The following is a 26,258-nucleotide window of genomic DNA, read 5'->3' on the forward strand; positions in this document are numbered from 1 at the left end:
ACCTTTCAGTAGCATTGTGGAGCAGGCAGGCAGACTGGCTCAGCTTACAGGTACACAGTCCAGGATCTCTCCCTCTCCCCACTTAATGTGTTCTGTCCTGATCCAGCTGTTACTAGAGACAGATTTCCCTTAGGAACAGGCAGCGGACAGCAGATTGTAAGGAAGAAGGCCACCTAGTGGCCAGAGTTTACAGCTGTCTTTTATGGGGTAAGGAGTCATTTTTGGTTAAAGAAGTTATACAGTTATTCTTGTTTACAAAAAGAAACCAAGAATGATCCTTCTAAAATCAGCACCACACCTCTCCATGGGTTGGTCGCCATCTATTTGCGGAAATTGCTGAGAGCTCATGGGTTACTCTGGATCAGCTGCCCTTGCCGCTCAGGGCTGGTGTGAAGTTGGGAGTTTTGTTGTGAAGATGACTGTGGTGGATGTTCCGTGCATCCATACCTCATATTCCTTGCACTTTTAGCTCTTTCCTGTGTAGTCCTTATTTCTGTATCTTGTCGTTGGCGTTACGGGTACACTTAGGGAAAGTTAGTTACGGTGACTTTTTGCACATCGATTGCCTGAGGGACAGACACACTATTCACCCCCAAATTTCTTCTTAGAACATTTGTTAAGAATTTGTGGGCGAACACAATGCTGCCATCTATCCGTTTTACAGCAGTGCAATAGATGACACATTACCAGGCCTGTCCTGTCACTGATATTAGTGTAACATATCGACCATGTCTAGAAAATCAGTGATCACGGCGCTACGATCACTACACCCAGGAAACGCCTGCAATTTCACCCATCACAAGACGTCTTTTGTTCATGTTATCACACAATTTTGTTTGGATTTCATTGCATTTTGATGCCAAATACAACCGTGTCAACAATCAATCGGTTCTTATAGTAAAAGTTTTCAGTATAGTTATGGGGAACAGGATCGCCCCGAGCTACGCCAGTTTCTATATAGGGTGATTTGTAAAAATTGAGTCTTGGACAACAATGATTGCGGCTTCACTTTACTCCCGCCATATATTCATAAGCAACTGTGATCAAATGTATCACTGCAAGCAAATAGTGGGAAGAGTTGCATTTTTCAGGAATGCAAATATATATATATATATATATAGTTTACATATTTATATTTATACTATATATTATAGATCTACACTACATTTACTAATTTACTGCCAAGATAAAGTGGTTTAAACTGATGCAGCAATAAGGTCACATTTTAGCAAAGGAACCAGGAAGTGATCATTGCCATGGGAGAGAAGAACAGTACAGGGGTGCTGCAGCTGCATTTAAATAGCTTGTGTCCCCCATTCCTGGTGTTTAGGGGGGGGGGGGGGGAGAAATCTCCCCCCTGCAATGTGATCGCGGAAGGGGGATCCCTTCCTCTTACTGGGTCAGGCCTCAGCGTCAAACTGAGGCTGATCCCGTCTCGGCAATCTATAGATCTAGTCTGCTGCAGCATACTGCACTGATCTCTATGAGTTAACCCCTTAAGGAAGGAGCCTAAAATGACCCAAATGACTGCAACAATTTTCAATTTAGCATTTTCGTTTTTTCCTCCTTGTCTTCTAGGAGCCATAACTCTTTTATTTCTTCATCTACAGGGCCATGTAAGGGCTTGTTTTCTTTCAGGAACAGGTGTACTTTGTAATTCACACCTTTCAATCTACCATAAAATTAATGAAAAAAAATCCCAAAATATCATTTATGGGGTGAAATTTGGAAAAAAAATTCAGCAAATTTTGGGGGGTTTCAGTGTTTACGTAATGGGCTTTATGGTAAAACTGACATTTTATCTTAATTCTGTAGGTCTGAATACAGCGATATGCAGGTTTACGTAGCTTTTCTAATGTTTTACTGTAAAGCAAAAGAGGTATACAGGGGTGCCTCGGATTAGGAGCAGAATTCGTTCTAGGACGGTGCTTGTAATCCAAATCCACTCCTGTATGGGACATCATTTTAGTACCATATTTGTGTAGATCAGACGTATTGATCGATTTCTATTAAAAATTTTTTTTATATAAAATGTAATAAAAAAAATCTGCAATCTTGGAGTTTTTTTACTTTTTTTTTGTTTACGACGTTCACAGTGCGGGAACAGCATTGTTTTATTTTAATAGATCTGACGATTACGCACGCTACGGTGTATTATATATTTTATTATTTTTATGTGTTTTATTTATAAAATGGAAAAGGGGGGTGATTTCATTTTTTATTGGAGGAGGGGCTATGGCATGTTTTTTTTTTTTAAACTTTATTTTATTTTATACTTATTATTATTTTACACTTTGTAAGTCTCCCTAGGGGACTATAACTTAGATACATTTGATTAGTAACACTGATCATTGCTATGCCATAGGCACGGCATTGATCAGTGTTATCTGCGATCACTGCACTGACCCTGCCTGTGGCAGACTCAATGCAGGGATTGCCGATCTGACTGCAGGGGAAGAGGTAAGAGACCTCCGGCAGCCAGACAGACTGATCGGGACCCAGCAGTACACTGCAGGGGTCCTGATCGGACAGTGACAGGAGCCCAGCTCCTGTCACTGACATTTAAATGCTGTGTCATTGAAAGGGTTAATGGTGGATAGCTGCGGGATCTTGCAGCCCGTCATTAACAGTGAGGACCCAGCTGCTCGTAGCAGCCGGTCCTCACTCTCTTTGAAGCGAGCTCATTTACATCCATTGTCGTTAAAATCCCCTCCCCTAATAAAAGTTTAAATTTTATTTTCCCATTTTATTCCCATATTTGGTATCGCTGCGTGCGTAATCGCCTGAGCTATTAAATTATCGCATTTCTGTTATTATTCTTCACATAAATTATCACATTTAGCACAGTAAATGCTGTAAGTGCAAAGTGAAAAACTGCAGATTTTTGGTCATATTAAATCCAGAAAATTTGTAATAAAAAGTAGAGCATTAAATTATTATTATTATTAAGTTTTGGCTACTTTAAGCAAGTTGACATAAAGTGGACGCCTTCCTGGATAAAATGTTGCACTTGGTGATTTGAAGTAGGGGAAACCTTTTTTGGATCCATAACTATGCTGTACTTTTCACCTGGAGAAATATATTCTTAAAAAATATATCTGTCTTGGATTCAGAGCCGGCACAAAGAATCATAAAGTTCTGTACTTTGTTTCAGTCTGCTTCCTGCAACCATGTGCGTGAAGGAGGCCCCCTTCTAGAAAATCTGCCCGAATTTCTTATCAGGAAATAAGGACAGAATCCCTGGCCCATAGGATAGTATTGGGCATGGACACCTTTCAGGATTTTTCCTGAAGGGTGTCTGTTCCAGAAAATAGGTCAGATCCTGTCCTATTTTGAGATGGAATTCTGACACTGACAATTCCCAGATGGACACCCTGAAGTGTGGCAATCATTTCTGACATGTCATGGTGATGCGCTAGATGTCGTGGATCAGTGGGGAACTACAACAAAGAGGTGGGTTTTCTTAGTTAAAGAGGACTTGTCACCCCCCGTGCCGGGTTGACAGGCTCCCGACCCCCAGTTAGATCCCATTATACGTACCCCATCTGGCCGAGTCCCACTGCCGGAGCCGGTCCTCGGGCGGATATCCCGGTCAGAAGCCGGCGCGGGCGCTCTGGAGAGAGGTCCGGCGTCCATAGAGAATGAATGGAGCCGGACTCATCTCTGCAGCGCGCGCACGGCTCCATTCATTCTCTATGGACGCCGAACCTATCTCCACAGCGCGCGCGCCGGCTTCTGGCCGGGATATCTCCGTCCCCGGAACAGCTCTGGCAGTGGGACTTGGCGGGACTCGGTACGTATAAGGGGATGTAACTGGGGGTCGGGAGCCTGTCACCCCGGCACGGGGGGGTGGGGGGGCGGGGGGGCTGACAGGTCTCCTTTAAGTACTGTTTTCTTTGGTTTCTGCTTGTCTTTGTGAGCATAGACTTTGTACATAGTTGAGTCCAGTTATGAGGCTAATATCCAGATAACCGGAGTGTATAGCACAGACACCAACTAGACAGGTCTTGGTAGGTGTCTCAGGTATCTGGAGCCATGCTGACTGCATCTTACAGCTGTTGGCGCCATAGAGCCAACATTACCATCCACAACCCTTCACTGATCAGCGGAGAAGACAACCCTTTACTGATCAGCAGAGAAGACAACCCTTTACTGATCAGCGGAGAAGACAACCCTTTACTGCTCAGCGGAAAAGACAACCCTTTACTGATCAGCAGAGAAGACAACCCTTTACTGATCAGCGGAGAAGACAACCCTTTACTGATCAGCAGAGAAGACAACCCTTTACTGATGAGCAGAGAAGACAACCCTTTACTGATCAGCAGAGAAGACAACCCTTTACTGATCAGCGGAGAAGACAACCCTTTACTGGTCAACAGAAAAGACAACCCTTTACTGATCAGCGGAGAAGACAACCCTTTACTGCTCAGCGGAAAAGACAACCCTTTACTGATCCGCAGAGAAGACAACCCTTTACTGATCAGCGGAGAAGACAACCCTTTACTGATCAGCAGAGAAGACAACCCTTTACTGCTCAGCGGAAAAGACAACCCTTTACTGATCCGCAGAGAAGACAACCCTTTACTGATGAGCGGAGAAGACAACCCTTTACTGATCAGCAGAGAAGACAACCCTTTACTGATGAGCAGAGAAGACAACCCTTTACTGATCAGCAGAGAAGACAACCCTTTACTGATCAGCGGAGAAGACAACCCTTTACTGGTCAACAGAGAAGACAACCCTTTACTGATCAGCAGAGAAGACAACCCTTTACTGATCAGCAGAGAAGACAACCCTTTACTGATCAGCAGAGAAGACAACCCTTTACTGATCAGCGGAGAAGACAACCCTTTACTGCTCAGCGGAAAAGACAACCCTTTACTGATCAGCAGAGAAGACAACCCTTTACTGATGAGCGGAGAAGACAACCCTTTACTGATGAGCAGAGAAGACAACCCTTTACTGATCAGCAGAGAAGACAACCCTTTACTGATCAGCGGAGAAGACAACCCTTTACTGATCAGCGGAGAAGACAACCCTTTACTGATCAGCGGAGAAGACAACCCTTTACTGCTCAGCGGAGAAGACAACCCTTTACTGCTCAGCGGAGAAGACAACCCTTTACTGATCAGCGGAGAAGACAACCCTTTACCAATCAGCAAATAAAACAAGCCTTTACTGGTAAGCAGAGGAGGCAACACTTTACCAATTAGCAAAGGGCTAATCCCAATACTGCTTTTCTGCCAATGCAACTTGGTTATCAGAGGAGCAGTGACCATACGTCTGATCAGGAGCCCCTTACACAGTGGGGATCACTCATCTGTTGTATTACACATGTCTGGTAGCCCCCTGGTTCCCTGGCAGTGGTCTGCTCCACTTTAGAATGTTTGTCCGCCCACACGCACCTTTTTAATGGCGCCATTTCTCCACACACCATACGAACAGTGGAAACAATTCCACCTTCCCTCAAAAGCCAATAATCATCCATCTGTGCAACTGTGATAATTGGCCCCTTGACATAACATGACATAAAATTAGGGATAACAACAAAGTAATGATAATAATGTGACTGCAGTGTGTACAGGGTGCTAAAACTACTAAAATAAGCAAACAACAATTATAAAATTATTTATTAAGAAAAATAAAATAAACATATCTTGCATCTTTTATGTGGAAATTATATACACTTGTCCACCCCATATAAAATTGCCCATAAAACTAGGCCTTGGCTATACAAAACACCAAAAAAGACACAACCCTTAAAAGGGGGCTGCAGGAAAATGAATATGAACTATTAACTAAACACATATAACCCTTTAAAACAGAGAGGCTCATATAGTCCTGTATATCATACAGCTCAGCTTCTCTCCATTATATAGTCCTATATATGACAGAACTCAGCTTCTCTCCATCATATAGCCCCATATATCACAGAGCTCAGCTTCTCTCCATCATATAGCCCCATATATCACAGAGCTCAGCTTCTCTCCATCATGTAGCCCCATATATCACAGAGCTCAGCTTCTCTCCATCATGTAGTCCTATATATCACAGAGCTCAGCTTCTCTCCATCATGTAGCCCCATATATATCAGAACTCAGTTCTTCTCCAATCTATCCAACCATTCAGAATCTTCTACATTTCATCATATTCTGAGTATTCACGGAACATCTCGCTGAATAAAAACTCTTCTCTTATCTCTGGCTGTGAAAGTGAGAAGAAAAACAAGAGTCATGACTGCAAGAAAGAACACAGACGCTCCTGCCAATGGAGACCCGGCTCGCTACTCACCTTTGGCGGGAGTGACAAAGACACTTCGGCTTCCAGCTCTGGCATAACTTTCTCATACAAAATATCCACAATTTCTGAAAGGGAAGAACATGACAGATGAGATTTTTGTGGGTGCCCGCGCTATACAATCCCACAGCCCGCCAGCACTGTGCCTGCTCCCATACAGGCAGACAGGTGAGCTTACTAAGTAGGGGCTTCACGGAGTTATCCCAAGATTAAATGCTTCCCCCTATATACAATATGGGGGTAAAGTAGTTTAGAGCTCAGCTTGTCACCATCATATAGTCCTATATATCACAGAGCTCAGCTTCTCTCCACATTAACCCTATATATCACAGAGCTCAACTTCTCTCTGTTATTTACCCTATATATCACAGAGCTCAGCTTCTCTCCATCATATAGCCTATATATCACAGAGCTCAGCTTCTCTCCATCATATAGCCTATATATCACAGAGCTCAGCTTCTCTCCATCATATAGCCTATATATCACAGAGCTCAGCTTCTCTCCATCATTTACCCTATATATCAGAGCTCAACTTCTCTCTATCATATAGACCTATATATCACAGAACTTAGCTTCTCTCCATTTAACCTATACATCACAGATCTCAGCTTCTCTGTTATTTAGCCCTATATATCACAGAGCTCAGCTTCTCTCCATCATTTACCCTATATATCACAGAACTCAGCTTCTCTCTATCATATATACCTATATATAACAGAGCTCAGCTTCTTTCCATCATTTACCCTATATATTACAGAGCTCAGCTTCTCCCCATCATAAAGCCCCATTTATCATAGAGCTCAGCTTCTTTCAATCATTTACTTTATATATCACAGAGCGTAGCTTCTCTCCACATTCACCCTAGATATCACAGAGCTCAGCTTCTCTCCATTATATAGCCTAAATATCACAGAGCTCAGCTTCTCTCCATCATTTACCCTAGATATCACAGAGCTCAGCTTCTCTCCATCATTTACCCTATATATCACCGAGCGTAGCTTCTCTCCATTATATAGCCTATATATCACAGAGCTTAGCTTCTCTCCATTATATAGCCTATATATCACAGAGCTCAGCTTCTCTCCATCATTTAACCCCATATATCACAGAGCTCAGCTTCTCTCCACATTCACCCTAGATATCACAGAGCTTAGCTTCTCTCCATTATATAGCCTATATATCACAGAGCTCAGCTTCTCTCCATCATTTACCCTAGATATCACAGAGCTCAGCTTCTCTCCATCATTTACCCTATATATCACAGAGCTTAGCTTCTCTCCATTATATAGCCTATATATCACAGAGCTCAGCCTCTCTCCATCATATAGCCTATATATCTCAGAGCTCAGCTTCTCTCCATCATTTAACCCCATATATCACAGAGCTCAGCTTCTCTCCATCATATACCTATATATCACAGAGCTCAGTTTCTCTCCATCATTTAGCCTATATATCTCAGAGCTCAGCTTCTCTCCATCATTTAACCCCATATATCACAGAGCTCAGCTTCTCTCCATCATATACCCTAGATATCAGAGCTCAGCTTCTCTCCATCATTTACCCTATATATCACAGAGCTCAGCTTCTCTCCATCATTTACCCTATATATCACAGAGCTTAGCTTCTTTCCATCATTTACCCTATATATTACAGAGCTCAGCTTCTCTCCATCATTTACCCTATATATCTCAGAGCTCAGCTTCTCTCCATCATTTAACCCCATATATCACAGAGCTCAGCTTCTCTCCATCATATACCCTAGATATCACAGAGCTCAGCTTCTCTCCATCATTTACCCTATATATCACAGAGCTCAGCTTCTCTCCATCATTTACCCTATATATCACAGAGCTCAGCTTCTCTTCATCATTTACCCTATATATCACAGAGCTCAGCTTCTCTCCATCATTTACCCTATATATCACAGAGCTTAGCTTCTCTCCATCATATAGCCTATATATCACAGAGCTCAGCTTCTCTTATTGATGGGTGTCCGACCACTATGAGGTCAGATGTCCACCAAAAGAGATGAAGGACACTAAATATGCTCGGCTTCAGCTCTGATCTGTCACGGCAAGTAAGCCTCCCCCTCCCCCAATAACCAGTATGGAAGCCGCTAAACGTCACCCATAAAGGAAGTCTAACCATGTGGTAGATACTCAAGCAGACAAACACACCCCAAAACAGGGATGGGGAACCTGCGGCCCTACAACAGCTGGAGCAATGCAGATTCTCCATCCCTGCCCTTAACCCCTTCGGGACCAGGCTAATTTTTGTTTTTGCGTTTTTGTTTTTTCCTCCTTGTGCTTAAAAGGCCATAGCACTTGCATTTTTCCACCTAGAAACCCACATGAGCCCTTATTTTTTGCGTACCTAATTGTACTTTACAATGACAGGCTGAATTTTTGCATAAAGTACACTGCGAAACCAGAAAAAAATTCAAAGTGTGGTGAAATTGAAAAAAAAAACGCATTTCTTTTATTTGGGGGGAATGTGTTTTTACGCCATTCGCCCTGGGGTAAAACTGACTTGTTATGCATGTTCCTCAAGTCGTTACGATTAAAACGATATATAACATGTATAACTTATATTGTATCTGATGGCCTGTAAAAAATTCAAACCATTGTTAACAAATATATGTTCCTTAAAATCGCCCCATTCCCAGGCTTATAGCGCTTTTATCCTTTGGTCTATGGGGCTGTGTCAGGTGTCATTTTTTTGCGCCATGATGTGATCTTTCTATCGTTACCTTGATTGCGCATATACAACTTTTTGATCGCTTTTTATTAAATTTTTTTCTGGATTTGATGCGACCAAAAATGTGCAATTTTACACTATGGGATTTTTTTGCGCTGACGCCGTTTACCGTGCGAGATCAGGAACGTGATAAATTATTAGTTCAGGCGATTACGGACGCGGTGATAGCAAACATGTTTATTTATTTATTTACTTTTATTTATAACCTGGGAAAAGCGGGGTGATTCAGACTTTTATTAGGGGAGGGAGATTTTTACTTATAACAATACTTTTTTTTTTTTTTACACATATACTAGAAGCCCCCCTGGGGCTAGGGCTATTCCACCCTGGGGCTAGGGTTATTCCCCCCTGGGGTTAGGGTTATTCCCCCCTGGGGTTAGGGTTATTCCCCCCTGGGGTTAGGGTTATTCCCTCCTGGGGTTAGGGTTATTCCCTCCTGGGGTTAGGGTTATTCCCTCCTGGGGTTAGGGTTATTCCCTCCTGGGGTTAGGGTTATTCCCTCCTGGGGTTAGGGTTATTCCCTCCTGGGGTTAGGGTTATTCCCTCCTGGGGTTAGGGTTATTCCCCCTGGGCTTAGGGTTATTCCCCCCTGGGCTTAGGGTTATTCCCCCTGGGGTTAGGGTTATTCACCCCTGGGGTTAGGGTTATTTCCCCTGGGGTTAGGGTTATTTCCCCTGGGGTTAGGGTTATTCCCCCCTGGGGTTAGGGTTATTCCCCCCTGGTGGACTTCTAGTATATACACTTTGATCTCTCATTGAGATCTTTGCTGTATAGATATACAGCAAAGATCAATGAGATCGGCACTCGTTTGCTTTCGGCTGCTGCAGCCGAATACAAACGAGTGCCGAGTCGGGGACGGCGCCATCTTGGACGAGTCCCCGGCCGGCATCAGACAGGGAGATCGCTCCTCCGGGACAACGTCCCAGCGGAGCGATCTCCGCCACTAGACACCAGGGATAAGCTGCGCCGGTAATCGGATGCAGCTGTCATGTTTGACAGCTGCATCTGATTACTGTATTAGCGGGCACGGCGATCGGACCGTGCCCGCTAATACCCACGGTCCCGGGCTATAATTGGCACCCGGGACCGCTGCGGTTCAGAGCGGGGTCGCCGCGCGGCCCAAGTCTGAATGCCCGCACCCGCGCGAAGACGTACAGTTACGTCCTCGTGCAGGAAAAGGTTTACAAAACTTGACCCAAGACTTACCGTACAAGCGCTTATCCTTATAACCAGCAATTTGTTGCTTTAGTTTGATAAACTTTAGTTGGGCACCGAAGGACGTCACGTTTCTGCAAGATCAAAATGGGTCATGTGATTATGGGAAGACATGACTTATCATGAAACGTAGCACACATTTATACTTACCCAATACTGTCACACAACTGGTCCCATTTCACGTCACCATAGTCCCGGACTTTGGCATCACGCATCCTGTAAATCAGACATCAAAGGGGATGGAGTAATTATAATCACCTATAAATATAACATTCTGCCGGCCATCGCTCTGTGTAATAGCGCCCTCATCCTGCACCGATTTCTGTACTTACACATAATCCTATTCTTCTGTATAACATCCATGGCAGTGTCTTGTTACAGAACACACAGATCACATATCATCGGGCAGTACAACTTACCATTTGATCATCCTGATGCTGGTCAGTTTTCCTAGTTCCCCTTTGAAAGGATGAACGCCATAATTCATTCGCATTGATATGATATTAGTCCTAGAAAGGAAATGGTAAATCTTTATGAATAAAGGTTAAAGAACTGAAACGTGAGCCGACAAGACAATATGGGATAGTCTATGCATCACATAACAAACCATATTCTGATATGATCTGGCAGTATTATAGGAGTTATATTCCTGTATATAGGGGGCAGTATTATAGTAGTTATATTCCTGTATATAAGAGCAGTATTATAGGAGTTATATTCCTGTATATAGTTGCAGTATTATAGTAGTTATATCCCTGTATATAGGAGCAGTATTATAGTAGTTATATTCCTGTATATAGGAGCAGTATTATAGTAGTTATATTCCTGTATATAGGGAGCAGTATTATAGTAGTTATATTCCTGTATATAGGGGGCAGTATTATAGTAGTTATATTCCTGTATATAGTTGCAGTATTATAGTAGTTATATTCCTGTATATAGGAGCAGTATTATAGTAGTTATATTCCTGTATATAGTTGCAGTATTATAGTAGTTATATTCCTGTATATAGGGAGCAGTATTATAGTAGTTATATTCCTGTATATAGGGGGCAGTATTATAGTAGTTATATTCCCGTATATAGGAGCAGTATTATAGTAGTTATATTCCTGTATATAGGAGCAGTATTATAGTAGTTATATTCCTGTATATAGGGGGCAGTATTATAGTAGTTATATCCCCGTATATAGGGAGCAGTATTATACTAGTTATATTCCTGTATATAGGGAGCAGTATTATAGCAGTATATTCCTGTATATAGGGAGCAGTATTATAGTAGTTATATTCCTGTATATAGGAGCAGTATTATGGTAGTTATATTCCTGTATATAGGAGCAGTATTATAGTAGTTACACGAACTGGAGAGAATGGAACGGCTGCACATCCCATCTATGGCTGATACTAATGCCGCTAGGCCTATATTAAAAATCAACACCAGAGTGTCTGTATATGAATTGATCAAGCCATATTGCCCCGTGTACCACCGCGCAGGTCCTCTGGTCCACACGGGTCCCTACGCTAACTCCACACCGTGTCGGTCAGCGACCGCCAACCCCGCAAAGCGTGCACATGCAGGGAAGGGAGGCCATGGAACGGCCCTGCAACCCCAATGTCACAGGACCAGACCCAAAAAGCCCCACCAAAACCCGGCCAGCACCGGTGTTTGTGGGTCTGGTCCTGTGGCATGGGGGTCGCAGGGCCGTCCCATGGCCCCCGTTCCCTGGCTGTGCACGCCTGCGGGGTTGGTGGCCACTGACTGGCACGGTGTGGACTTAGTGTAGGGACCCATGTGTATCAGATACCGGCACGAGGTACATGGGGCAGTATGGCTTGATCAATTCATACACTAAATTCTGATGTGTTTTTTATTTAGCCTAGCGGCACTAGTGTCAGCCATAGGTGTGAGGTGCAGCACTCTGTTTCTTCCCTGAACCGCATTATAGTAGTTATATTCCTGTATATAGGAGCAGCATTATATTCCTGTATATAGGAGCAGTATTATAGTAGTTATATTCCTGTATATAGGAGCAGTATTATAGTAGTATATGACCAAAATTAGCAGGATATGCCTGTGCTCACATGTCTGGACCCTATGTCTTCCCCATTCTATTAGAGCATCAATGGTAAGTGTAATACCATATCCATACTTGTGTCGTTTGGGGGCAGCCTTCCCCGCCGGTGGTGCTGGCTGGGTTTTGGTGGGGCTTTTTGGGTCTGGTCCTGTGACATTGGGGTTGCAGGGCTGTTCCATAGCCTCCCTTCCCTGCACGTGCACGCTTTGCGGGATTGGCGGTCGCTGACCGACACGGTGTGGAGTTAGCGTAGGGACCCGTGTGGACCAGAGGACCTGCGCGGTGGTACACGGGGCAATATGGCTTGATCAATTCATATACAGACACTCTGGTGTTGATTTTTAATATAGGCCTAGCGGCATTAGTATCAGCCATAGATGGGATGTGCAGCCGTTCCATTCTCTCCAGTTCGTATTATAGTAGTTATATTCCTGTATATAGGAGCAGTATTATAGTAGTTATATTCTTGTATATAGGGGGCAGTATTTTAGTAGTTATATTCCTGTATATAGGAGCAGTATTATAGTAGTATATTCCTGTATATAGGGGGCAGTATTATAGTAGTTATATTCCTGTATATAGGAGCAGTATTATAGTAGTATATCCCTGTATATAGGAGCAGTATTATAGTAGTTATATTCCTGTATATAGGAGCAGTATTATAGTAGTTATATCCCTGTATATAGCAGCAGTATTATAGTAGATATATTCCTGTATATAGGAGCAGTATTATAGTAGTTATATTCTTGTATATAGGAGCAGTATTATAGTAGTTATATTCCTGTATATAGGAGCAGTATTATAGTAGTTATATTCCTGTATATAGTAGCAGTATTATAGTAGATATATTCCCGTATATAGGAGCAGTATTATAGTAGATATATTCCCGTATATAGGAGCAGTATTATAGTAGTTTTATTTTTATATAAAAAGGCAACATTTACAAGTGGAAAATAAATGTGCAAAAAGGAAATTTTAGGGAAGAGAATATACTATGGGGGACATGTATCAAGCAGTGTACCTTGTGCTCCTTAGCATTTTTTGGCGTATGTGTGATGAGCACAGATCTTCGTCAGATTTACTAAACAGTATAGCTCGGTGTATATGTGAATATGACAGCTTGCGCCTGTTATTTGCCTTCTTGACTCGTGGGCGTGGTTATTTGTAAGAATTTTCTTAGCCGTTATTTATCATAAGAGAATTTTGAAATATTTGCATTTTTGTTCACATCTGTACTCTAGTCCCAGGGTAGAGGAACTTTAATAACCAAGGTCAATTCATGAATACCTGCAGTAAAATGCGCAGCGCCAGGGAAGCTATGGCAGGTGATTTATAAACCAACATGTGAATGTTCATAAATACCTTAGGCTGCAAACATATAAGCCAGTCCACAGTGATAAAAATATTCTCAAAAAAAGGTGCAAATGATAAATGTCCCCCTTAGTGTTTAACACTGAACACACTGTATAAAAAAAAAAAAAAAAAAGTATAGCCTCATAGCTATAACACATTACATACAGAAAATGTATACAATTACCAATGTGCTTTGCAAAGCGTCCAGCCTCTCGTCCCGACCTTATCCTGTATTTGGACCCATTTTATACCTTTGTACAGCTTTCTTTTGAGTATAGTCACCGGTACTTTGGTGCTATTATTCTCCTTCTGTAGAGAATCCAGAATGAACTCCTTCACAGCCGTGATCAGACAATTTGTTTCATCTGTGCTCCAGGGTCCATGACTCGCCTCTAGACAAAAGATTTCATACGATGAGCAAAACATTGTGAGATTACAACTACATCAACACTACAGCTCTAAGAATGTAATACACCTGAGATGTCTCTACATACACTGAGTAATGGTGCGTTTACACTGAACAATTATCGTTCGAATTTTCGCATAAACGATTGCATTTGAGCGACTATTCGTTCGTGTAAACAAAGCGAACAGTCAAGCAACCAGCTAGATATCGTTCATTGTGATGTTTCAACATGTTCTCAAATCGTGGTTGTTCGTTTGCTAAAAATTCGCAGATCGCTTAGTTTAAACAGACTTTCAAAGATTCACCCTATGTGTGAGATGGGCTTCAGCAATCTTAAAAACGATCGCAATAACGATTTTTCGAATGATTTATTCACCTAAACGCTGATCGTTATAAAAAAAATTTTTAAAAATCGGTAAACGATCAATTGGGCGAATTATCACTCCGTGTAAACGTAGCATAAGAACACCCTGAACCAGGTGGAAAAACTAGACAGAAATCAATTCAAGCAGCCTGAGTGTTAAAGGGGTAGTTCAGCAAAAAAAAAAAAAAAAAAAACTATTAACTGGGGCCAATAAGTGCCAGGAATTTGTAATTTACTTCTATTAAAATATCTCCAGTATTCCAGTACTTATCAGGTGCTGTATGTGCTGCAGGAAGTGGTGTATTCTCTCCAGTCTGACACACTGCTCTCTACTGCCACCTCTGTCCATGTCAGGAACTGTCCGGAGCAGCAGCAAATACCCATAGAAAACCTCTCCTGCTGTGGACAGTTCCTAACATGGACAGAGGTGGCAGCAGAGAGCACTGTGTCAGACTGGAGAGAATAAACCACTTCCTGCAGGACATGCTGCAGCTGATAAGTACTGGAAGAGTGGATTTTTTTTTTAATGGAAGTTATAAATCTCTGGCACTTTCTGCCACTAGTTGGTGAACAACCCCTTTAACAGGATACTTTTGCTAGTGATGATGTATGGAGAGAGTAACATGTATACGAATATACACATGAATTTATGACACGTCTCACCTCGAATGATGTCATTGATTTTAAAATAAGAGGATTCTTGACTACGACTCATTAACACTGAGATGGCCTGATAATCCTTCCCATGTAACTCATGATACTTCTTCAGCTGTCTTACCTCCTCCTCTGTGTACCTGAGAAAGAGATGAAAGGAGTAACATCTATAAAGAACCGAATAATTATAGAAAGTCATGAATTGTGACCAATCGGGAGCTCACCGTCCTGTTCTTGTAGCAAAGTGAAATAACTTTGCTCCTCGCTCAATGACGTCTGAAGACAAACGATACAATCCGTCAGCTGAGCGACACCCAAAAGAAATAACAAAGGTGGATTATAGCAGTAATATAACTGTATATAGGAGCAGTATTATAGTAGTAATATCCCTGTATATAGGAGCAGTATTATAGGAGTTATATTCCTGTATATAGGAGCAGTATTATAGGAGTTATATTCCTGTATATAGGAGCAGTATTATAGTAGTTATATTCCTGTATATAGGAGCAGTATTATAGTAGTTATATTCTTGTATATAGGAGCAGTATTATAGTAGTTATATATCTGTATATAGGTGCAGTATTATAGTAGTTATATTCCTGTATATAGGTGCAGTATTATAGTAGTTATATCCCTGTGTATATTAGCAGTATTATAGTAGTTATATTCCTGTATATAGGAGCAGTATTATAGTAGTTATATTATTGTATATAGGAGCAGTATTATAGTAGTTATATTCCTGTATATAGGGGGCAGTATTATAGTAGTTATATTCTTGTATATAGGAGCAGTATTATAGTAGTTATATTCCTGTATATAGGAGCAGTATTATAGTAGTTATATTCCTGTATATAGGGGGCAGTATTATAGTAGTTATATCCCTGTATATAGGAGCAGTATTATAGTAGTTATATTCCTGTATATAGGAGCAGTATTATAGTAGTTATATTCCTGTATATAGGAGCAGTATTATAGTAGTTATATCCCTGTATATAGGGGGCAGTATTATAGTAGTTATATTCCTGTATATAGGGGGCAGTATTATAGTAGTTATATTCCTGTATATAGGAGCAGTATTATAGTAGTTATATTCCTGTATATAGGGGGCAGTATTATAGTATATTCCTGTACATAGGAGCAGTATTATAGTATATTCCTGTACATAGGAGCAGTATTATAGTAGTTATATTCCTGTATATAGGAGCAGTATTATAGTAGTTATATTCCTGTATATAGGAGCAGTATTATAGTAGTTATATTCTTGTATATAGGAGCAGTATTACAGTAGTTATATCTCTTTCACCAGTATTACATACTTTTACATCAGGGATATTTTTCTACTGCTTTGCATATTTTATAAGAAAAAAATCACGTTACCAATTCTTTGAGTAAAGTTAAATTTTCTTTTTATTTGATTGACTGTTTTTGAGTGCTCTGGAAATTTGTAAGGGTGGAAAAGCATTACTGCCGATTGTATTCCAACTTGTGAAATGAACTTCTCTACATTCTTCTTGATCAGTTCATCTTCTTCTGTGGTAAAATGGCCAGTGCGATACAGAATTCCTGAAAAGAGCAAATAAAGGGGAAGAGGAGCATCTGTTATTAGTCACATATGATGTAATAGGAGGTTATATCAGTACTGGAGTGTTATAATAGGAGCGGCTGATATCAGTCACATATGATGTAATAGGAGGTTATATCAGTACTGGAGCGTTATAAGAGGAGCGGCTGATATCAGTCACATATGATGTAATAGGAGGTTATATCAGTACTGGAGCGTTATAAGAGGAGCGGCTGATATCAGTCACATATGATGCTAAGTGTGGAGGTTATATCAGTACTGGAGCGTTATAAGAGGAGCGGCTGATATCAGTCACATATGATGTAATAGGAGGTTATATCAGTGCTGGAGCGTTATAAGAGGAGCGGCTTATATCAGTCACATATGATGCTAAGTGTGGAGGTTATATCAGTACTGCATGTAATCAACAATAATCAGAAGATCTTATATTGCCTTAACGTTCGCCTCATTTGCTTGGTGTGCAAAGATACCAGAGTCCTGGATGTCACCCACCTTTCTGTTTTGCGATTCTTAATCTTTCCAGCTCGTGGGTAACTAAAGCCCTCTTCATCTTATCAGGACTCTTAAAATGGGGGAAATATTCCCGGATCAGCACTAAGTCTTGTTTCCGAATAGAAGGCGGTTTGCGTTGTTGTCTTCTTACAATTTTTTCTGCAATATTGACTGAGGAATTTGGCCTGTGAAAAAGTTTGTAATAAAAGTTTCTAGTAAGTAAAGAGGAGAGGGGTAGGAATTTAAGGCAGACCCATCCATCACCAAACCCAGAGCAGTCTATCGTTAAACCTAGACCAGTCCATAACCAAAACCTAGAGCCGTCTATTAACAAACCAAGACCCGTCCATCACCAAACCAAGACCCGTCCATCACCAAACCTAGACCCGTCCATCACCAAACCTAGACCAGTCCATAACCAAAACCTAGAGCCGTCCATTACCAAACCTAGACCCGTCCATCACCAAACCTAGACCCCTCCATAACCAAAATCCAGAGCCGTCCATTAAAAAACCAAGACCTGTCTATAACAAACACCCAGAGCCGTCCATCACCTAACTCAGACCCTTCCATCAGATGCAAGAAAGAACACGTCTCCTCTGCTCCAGAGTCCAGTGGTGGTGGCTTTAAACCCCTCCATCTGATGCTGGGAAATGTGCTGAGTGATTTGAGGTTGGTACACAACTACAATGAAGCTCCCAGCAGCTATAGTTTGTGCCAATACCAAAGAGGTTTGTTCTCTGCAGTTATGGAGTCGGATGAGCTCTATACACCATTCTATTACAATGGTATCAGCTGTATACACCATCCTATTCCATCACTGGTATCAGGGTCTATACACCATTCTATTACACTGGTATCAGCTCTACACACCATTCTATTACACTGGTATCAGCTCTATACACCATTCTATTACACTGGTATCAGGGTCTATACACCATTCTATTACACTGGTATCAGCTGTATACACCATTCTATTCCGTCACTGGTATCAGGATCTATACACCATTCTATTACACTGGTATCAGCTCTATACACCATTCTATTACACTGGTATCAGCTCTACACACCATTCTATTCCGTCACTGGTATCAGCTCTATACACCATTCTATTACACTGGTATCAGGGTCTATACACCATTCTATTACACTGGTATCAGGGTCTATACACCATTCTATTACACTGGTATCAGGGTCTATACACCATTCTATTACACTGGTATCAGGGTCTGTACACCATTCTATTACACTGGTATCAGCTCTATACACCATTCTATTACACTGGTATCAGCTCTATACACCATTGTATTACACTGGTATCAGGGTCTATACACCATTCTATTACACTGGTATCAGGATCTATACACCATTCTATTACACTGGTATCAGCGCTATACACCATTCTATTACACTGGTATCAGGGTCTATACACCATTCTATTACACTGGTATCAGGGTCTATACACCATTCTATTACACTGGTATCAGGGTCTATACACCATTCTATTACACTGGTATCAGGGTCTATACACCATTCTATTACACTGGTATCAGGGTCTATACACCATTCTATTACACTGGTATCAGGGTCTGTACACCATTCTATTACACTGGTATCAGGGTCTATACACCATTCTATTACACTGGTATCAGCTCTATACACCATTCTATTACACTGGTATCAGCTCTATACACCATTCTATTCCGTCACTGGTATCAGCTCTATACACCATTCTATTACACTGGTATCAGGACCTATACACCATTCTATTACACTGGTATCAGGGTCTATACACCATTCTATTACACTGGTATCAGGACCTATACACCATTCTATTACACTGGTATCAGCTCTATACACCATTCTATTACACTGGTATCAGCTCTATACACCATTCTATTACACTGGTATCGGCTCTATACACCATTCTATTACACTGGTATCGGCTCTATACACCATTCTATTACACTGGTATCAGGGTCTGTACACCATTCTATTACACTGGTATCAGTTCTATACACCATTCTATTACACTGGTATCAGTTGTATACACAATTCTATGACCGTATTCATGTTTTCCTGGACGCCCTCAGGCTGCATCCAACTTTTCCAACAGCCGGGAGTCAAATGCCGAAAGTTCGTGTTCGACCAAAGCCTAACATTCAGCAAGTTCGCGCATCACTAGTCACCGGAATTCAATGACTAAGACCCGAGCCCAATACATCTCTGTATATGGTGTATATTACTATAGGTAAAGCTTCTTGTACAGTCACTTACCTGTCACCTCCTTCATTGTGGACCTCCTCCCGATTGCCTTGTGTGGTCGGGTTCTGCTCAGCACCTGTGGGCACAGAAGTCTGATGTCGGCTCTGTCCACTGGTTGAGGTTTGTTCTGTGTCGTGTTCTCTATCACCCTCCATTTTTACAGCAGTTTCCTGGCTGTGTGATGACTGATCCACCTCAGCCGGGGCATCATCCTTGGGCTGTGTCTCCTCCCTCCTCTTAGAATGTTTCTTCTTCTTCTTCCTCACATACACTTCAGCCTGGTCTACAGTCTCTGTCTCATGCGGCCCATGGCTTTCATCTCCACCATCCTTCCGCTTGGTCTTCTCTCTCTTCTTCTTGATTGTACATTGAGCGTCGTGATTCGATTCCTCCACAGGACATTCTGACTGATGTTTCTTAGACTTCTTTTTCTTGTGTCTTGTCCTATCTTCTGTATAATATGAAGCTTCATCTCCACAAGGAGCAGCCAAGGACACATCATCCACTGCAATGTCCTCCACCCCCTGGGGAGATTCATCCTTTCTTTTTTTCTTCTTCTTTTTGGGTTTTTCTGTCTGGTACCGACTCCCATCCACTTGCTCTTGGGTCTCAGAACCATCTGAGGACTTTCTGTGGGAGTTAAGTTCCTCAGTTAAACCATCTTTCTGGACACTTCCACCATCCTTCTGCTTTTTCTTCTTCTTTACTTGTTGGGTGTCAGAAATCAACGATGTCTCCACTGACCTATCTGCAGCCTGGTCCATGGTTTCCCCCACTTGCACTGTGCTCTTAGAATCATCCTGCTGCTTTCTTTTCTTTTCACGTTCCTCAGTAAAATCCTGTTGCTTATGGCTTTCATCTCCACCGTCCTTCCGCTTGGTCTTCTTGTTGTTGGCATGTTGGGCATCAGTAGTCAACAATTCCTCTGCTGAACTATCCACTAAAAGACAAAGTTTCTTCTTCTTCTTCTTCAGACTCTGACTATCTTTTATATTAGCAGGTTCCTTATATAAGGCCACTTCTGGTAACCGGTCATCTCTGCTGAGTCTCTTGGGGTCTTCAGCTTTATGAGATCTTTTAATCTTTTTATTTTGCTCCTGATAAACACTAGAGGAGGCAGTATCATCCACTGCCATGTCATCCTGGTGATAGTCATCCTTTTTTTTCTTCTTCTCCACAGTTTTTTCTGAAAGGTCCTGACTTTCATCCACTTGCTCAGAAGTCTCTGTTTCACCTGGAGACTTTACTCGGGAGCAAGACTCCTCAGCAGAACCATCTCCCTGGAGATCTTCACCACCTTTCCGCTTTTTCTTCTTCTTTTTTACATGTTGAGTGTCGATAGTTGATGGTTCCTCTATTAATCCATTGTCTAAATATTGTTCTCCATGATCTTTCTTTAGTTTCTTCTTCTTTTCTGACCTACTTTCTGGAATAGCCATTTTGCTACTTAGAGATTCCTCGATGAATTTTTCATCCTTATGAAGTCTCTTCAAGTCTTTGGTTTTATGGGATTTTTTGATGCTTTGATTTTCCTCCTCATAAAGGACAATGGAGGAGGGGGCCCCATTATCTGCTGTGATGTCATCAGCCTCCTGGTGACGGCCATCTTTTTTCTTCTTCTTCTTAACAGCTGGTTCTGACTGGTCCACATCTTCATCCATCCCCTCATCTCCTTGAAGAGCTTCACCATCTTTCTGCTTTTTCTTCTTTTTGTTCCTATGTTGGTTGTGGATAGTCAATGATTCCTCCACTGAACTATTGTCTAAAAGCTGTTCCTTGTTATCTTTCTTTTTTCTTTTCTCTTCTCCATTTTTCTTCTTCTCCTTTGACTTATCTTGTAGATTAGTGTTTTCACTATATGAAGTTTCTTCAGTAACAAATTCATCTTTATTAAGTCTCTTAGTGTCTTTGGCTCCATGAGATTTTTTGATCTTTTGATTATACTGCTGCTGATGATGGACAGTAGAGGAGGAGGCGCCATCTGCTGTGATGCCATAAGCCTCTCGCTCAGCTTCATGCCTTTTCTTCTTCAGAGAAGCTTCTTTGGCCTTGTGTTCTTCAATGTAGATGTCTCCTGGAAAGAAAACTAGCATAATTGCTGTGGCAAAACCTGGAAACTACTGAGACTGCAGTGCATAGTCCAAATAAACATGTATGTGTTCGAGCAGGGGTAAAACTGAGTGATAACCATTGAGGGTTTGTAAGGAGTAACATGGCATACCCAGAAATGGGTAGGGCCTGTATGACTGGTGATCATGTCCATGTTGTATGAGGTTTAGCAGTTTTGATAATTTATGGGGGTCAGTAACTAGAATAGAAGAGTGGTTCACAATCTTTCAATAAATTTTGTGAACTACTTTGCAAAATAAAATTAGGTGAGTGCATTGTATACACCCCCCCCCCCCACCTCCCGAAGCACCCCATGGTGTGCACTGTGGATCTTCTATCATTTCATTCTATGGGAGTGTCACACTCACCTGACGTTTTTCTCTTAGGTGTCAGGGGGTTAGTTTCCATGTCCTGGGTCTCACTGTTCAGCATATACTTCTTCCTCTTTGGCGTTTCTTGCACGTCACTGCTGCCCGTGTACATTACATCGAGACTGATGATTTTCCTTTTCTTCTTTTTCACTTTGCCCTCAGTATCACAATAGTCGGAGGCCCCATCCCAGCCCTTATATTTTTGCCCAGGGCTTATGGTCATTGTATTATATTCTGAAAAAAAGAGAAATACAATGCAGAACCTGTGTAAAATAGATGCAAATAAAAAGATCTTAAGGGGGTACTCCAGAGGAAAAAAAAAGTTTTTAAATTAACTGGTGTCAAAATGTTGTATACATTTGTTATAATAGGCGTGATTTACAAATTATTATAACTTTTTCTATGTAGTACACTTTTAAAGCGTAACTAAATATCAATAGTACAAGCGATTTTAAAGTGACTGTACCACCAAGCCCAGACTGAAGCACTGGAGGCGGGCTGACCCACCCTTAGTGGGAAAAAACCCTAGCCCCTCTATGATAGAGTTCCATTGTTTCTAATGGAGTCACGTCATGCAGGTGCTGGGGTTTCTTCCCACTGGGGGTGGGTCGGCCCGCCTCCAGTGCTTCAGCCTGGGCCTGGTAGTACAGTCACTTTAAGAAACTCCTACAGGTTTTATTTAGCAAAAGTTTCCTTCTGTACTGAAAAAGCTGTTTTCCTAGCTCCCCCCTTACTTCAGAAAAAGCAGGATTTCTGTGTCCATTATGTGTCTATGGAGAGGGGAGGGGCTGAGAGGAGTTAGTGAGCACAGAGGAGAGAAATATCAGTCCTGCACAACACAACACCCTGCAATCTTCTCTCAGCAAGTTCCTAGATAACTACTGACCTTTTTCCTGCCACTCATCTCCCTCAGCCCCTCCCCCTCCATAGGATATAATGGACACAGCAGAACCCATCTTCACTTGCTTTTCTGTAATGAAGACGGCTTTGCCTGATAATGCACTGATAAGAAAAGAGGGGGGAGAGGCTGGGAAAAGTACAAATAAAACCTATTACAGTAAAACCTTGGTTTCCGAACACCTCGGAGTTCAAACAATTCGGTTTTCGAACTAAATTTCCCCCTGAAGTTTTGCTCGGTATCCGAACAAAACCAGGGGGATAACTGTCAGCTGAACTGATGTTCAGCTGACAGTTAGAGGTGTTCGGTACACTGAGAGGCAGGAGCGGGCGGCTATTTAAACTTGCCGCCGTGCTCCTGCTCCAATCAGCTGCGGGGGACACCCTGTAAAGAAGTGGGGAATCCCATCATAATGATGGGATTCCCCACTTCTTTACAGGGTGTCCCCGGCAGCTGAGAGGAGCAGGAGCACGGCGGCAAGTTTAAATAGCCGCCCGCTCCCGCCTCTCACTGCGGGGACAGGCTGTAAAGAAGCCGTCTCCCAGCGCTGTCCTCCTGTCTCTCCCCACCAGCCCCTCCGCCAGCCCGGAGCGCTGTACACCCCTATAGACTGCGGCGCGCCCGCAGCCCCGCTCACCAGCTTCTTTCTCCCGCTGCTCCCCGCCGCCTCTGCAGACTCTCTCTTACCCTGCAGAGGCGGCGGGGAGCAGCGAAGCAAGAAGCTGGTGAGCGGGGCTGCGGGCGCGCCGCAGTCTATAGGGGTGTACAGGCTGGGTAAGTTTATCGGAAGCGCCCCGGGATGGCGGGGGCTGGTGGGGAGAGACAGGAGGACAGCGCTGGGAGACGGCTTCTTTACAGCCTGTCCCCGCAGTGAGATGCAGGAGCGGGCGGCTATTTAAACTTGCCGCCGTGCTCCTGCTCCTCTCAGCTGCCGGGGACACCGTGTAAAGAAGTGGGAAATCCCATCATTATGATGGGATTCCCCACTTCTTTACAGGGTGTCCCCCGCAGCTGATTGGAGCAAAAGCACGGCGGCAAGTTTAAATAGCCGCCCGCTCCTGCCTCTCACTGTTGCGGGGGATGTGGAGTGTTTTTGCACTCTGTGGGCCGGGTGCTCTGCACCTGACCCACGGAGTGTAAAAACCAATTAATCACATTTACATTGTTCCCTATGGGAACTTACAGCTCGGTTTTCGAACTGCTCGGTTATGGAACAGCCTTCCAGAACCAATTATGTTCGAAAACCGAGGTACCACTGTATAGAGTTTCTTAAAATCGCTTATACTACCGATTTCTGCAAGGAAAAAAAAATTGACAGTTACACTTTAATGCCTCGTATTCTCAGTTTATGGAGAAGCTGGATGACAACTATTAGGTACCATGGTCATGGTAATCCAACTGATCTTACCTGTTTCTGTCACCCAAAGACTTTATATGGAGTGCAACCTCACGCTCAGCAACCATGGTTATGTTGTCGGATGGAAATCCACTGGATGTGTGATGGACATTTTACTTCAAGGGGTATTCCCATCTGGGACATTTATGACATATCCATAGGGTATGCCATAAGTGTCTGACAGATACAGATCCCACCTCTGGGGCTGATCTTACAATCAAGGATTTATAACCATTTATTATAGCCGCTTGTGGCAGCCACAGGATGTTTTACGCAGTTTGTGTAGCTTCCCCTGACTTTACTGGTTGTGTAACCCAGTTCATGAGATTATACTGGTTATGACTCCTGATCACCTCTATGTGAGTTGGACTAACTTTGTAAAAGAGGTGGACTAACTTTGTAAAACAACTGCTCAGCTGGGGAGCAGGGGGACCCTAATCTTTTATCGGACATTTATGTACTGGATCAGTATACCCTGTGTAGCTAGGGATTCCCAGTGGTTACACAATGTTACATACTGCCCATATATATATATATATATATATATATATATATATATATATATATGCCGCTCATGCTGGGCGCCAACCATCCAAGCTCCTGCAGACTTCTTTTGTAAGGACCCTTTAAATCATGTGCATGAAACTAATGGAGTGGGATGGATGCCTCAGAAAACTTACACCAGGGGGGTCAAACTCAGGCCCTCCAGCTGTTGCAAAACTACAATTCCCATCATGCCCGGACAGCCAAGGCATGATAGTAGTTGTGCAATAGCTGGAGGGCTGGAGTTTGACACCTGTGGTTGCTGATAATAGGCCCAGCTGTCTGTATGAGGAGGAGTAATGAAGGCAGCAGGCCAGGACTGTGCAGGGAATGCTGGGAGTTGTAGTTTTACAACAGTTGGAGACCTCTGCCCTGCAGACATCATGTATCTATTGCCCCGGGCCCCTCCTGACATTAGGGATCCCCCTCTGATCACTCCAACAAATCCATTTCCCACCCAAAAACTTCTGCAGCGAGAACCTACCAGATCCTTTCCTTCTAGCCGAACTCGCGTGTTTACTTGCAGACGGCGGAAGCAACGTCATCACGTCTAACTTCCGGCGTCGTTACCTTGGCGACTGTGAAGACGCTGGGTTCTCCGGGCAGATAGTGCGTGAGGTCACGTGATCGCTCTCTTGCCTCCAGCTCTAGAGCGCGCGGGAAGAAGGGCAGACACGTCATGGTGCGCGCTGCCTCATCCTCCCCTCATGGTTACAGGAATCCTGAGCAGCGTGGGGAGCTGGACTGATTGTATGAAAGGGGACTTTATAACCTTGGCTGATAGGTGGAGGGGCGAGCTCTGGGACCCCCACTAACCATGAGAATATATGCGCACTCTATGGGGTTTGGTGTCAGGTGATCATGTGTCTTGCTCTTTCTTGTGGAATAAGGTGAGGTGAGTATCTGTATTGTCCGATTACATAGGGTTGGATTCAGGCAGGTCAGTGTTCAAGGGGTTCCCAGCAGTATGATAAAAGTATCAGGCATAGGCAGGGACCCTCCTTACAGAGATTACAATACGGCTGGTCTGGTCCATACAACATGGCTGGTCTGGTCCATACAACATGGCTGGTATAGTCCATACTCCATACAACATGGCTGGTCTGGTCCATACTCCATACAACATGGCTGGTATAGTCCATACTCCATATAACATGGCTGGTATAGTCCATACTCCATATAACATGGCTGGTATAGTCCATACTCCATACAATATGGCTGGTCTGGTCCATACTCCATACAACATGGCTGGTATAGTCCATACAATATGGCTGGTCTGGTCCATACAACATGGCTGGTATAGTCCATACAATATGGCTGGTCTGGTCCATACAACATGGCTGGTATAGTCCATACAACATGGCTGGTCCGGTCCATACTCCATACAACATGGCTGGTCTGGTCCATACTCCATACAACATGGCTGGTATAGTCCATACTCCATACAACATGGCTGGTATAGTCCATACTCCATACAATATGGC

The 26,258-nt window shown here is 42.8% G+C and overlaps 2 protein-coding genes across 4 annotated transcripts in view; one reads left to right on the forward strand and one right to left on the reverse strand.

The window, feature by feature from the left end:
- The window catches only part of GTF3C4 (general transcription factor IIIC subunit 4), a 660,517-nt gene that overhangs the window by 360,982 nt on the left and 273,277 nt on the right, over positions 1-26,258 (forward strand). The gene's annotated exons all lie outside the window — the stretch shown is intronic.
- Positions 5,616-25,330, reverse strand: LOC138802640 (transcription termination factor 1-like). 3 transcript variants are annotated; one of them, XM_069986160.1, is made up of 13 exons: positions 25,259-25,330; positions 21,935-22,171; positions 19,470-21,531; positions 17,193-17,377; positions 16,496-16,681; positions 15,343-15,421; positions 15,128-15,258; positions 13,879-14,086; positions 10,689-10,778; positions 10,420-10,485; positions 10,261-10,343; positions 6,292-6,365; positions 5,616-6,204 (listed from the first exon to the last, which is right to left on the reverse strand). In XM_069986160.1, the coding sequence occupies exons 1-13, from the start codon at positions 25,317-25,319 to the stop codon at positions 6,136-6,138; spliced, it is 3,531 nt and encodes a 1,176-aa protein (XP_069842261.1). In that variant the 5' UTR covers positions 25,320-25,330; the 3' UTR covers positions 5,616-6,135. The 3 variants fall into 3 exon arrangements, with proteins under 3 accessions (XP_069842261.1, XP_069842263.1, XP_069842262.1); XM_069986162.1 differs by having other exon boundaries at positions 21,935-22,200; positions 25,259-25,322; XM_069986161.1 differs by lacking the exon at positions 25,259-25,330 and adding an exon at positions 24,244-24,733.

The sequence above is a fragment of the Dendropsophus ebraccatus genome, chromosome 10 (genome assembly GCF_027789765.1).
Source record: "Dendropsophus ebraccatus isolate aDenEbr1 chromosome 10, aDenEbr1.pat, whole genome shotgun sequence".
NCBI classification, from domain to species: domain Eukaryota; kingdom Metazoa; phylum Chordata; class Amphibia; order Anura; family Hylidae; genus Dendropsophus; species Dendropsophus ebraccatus.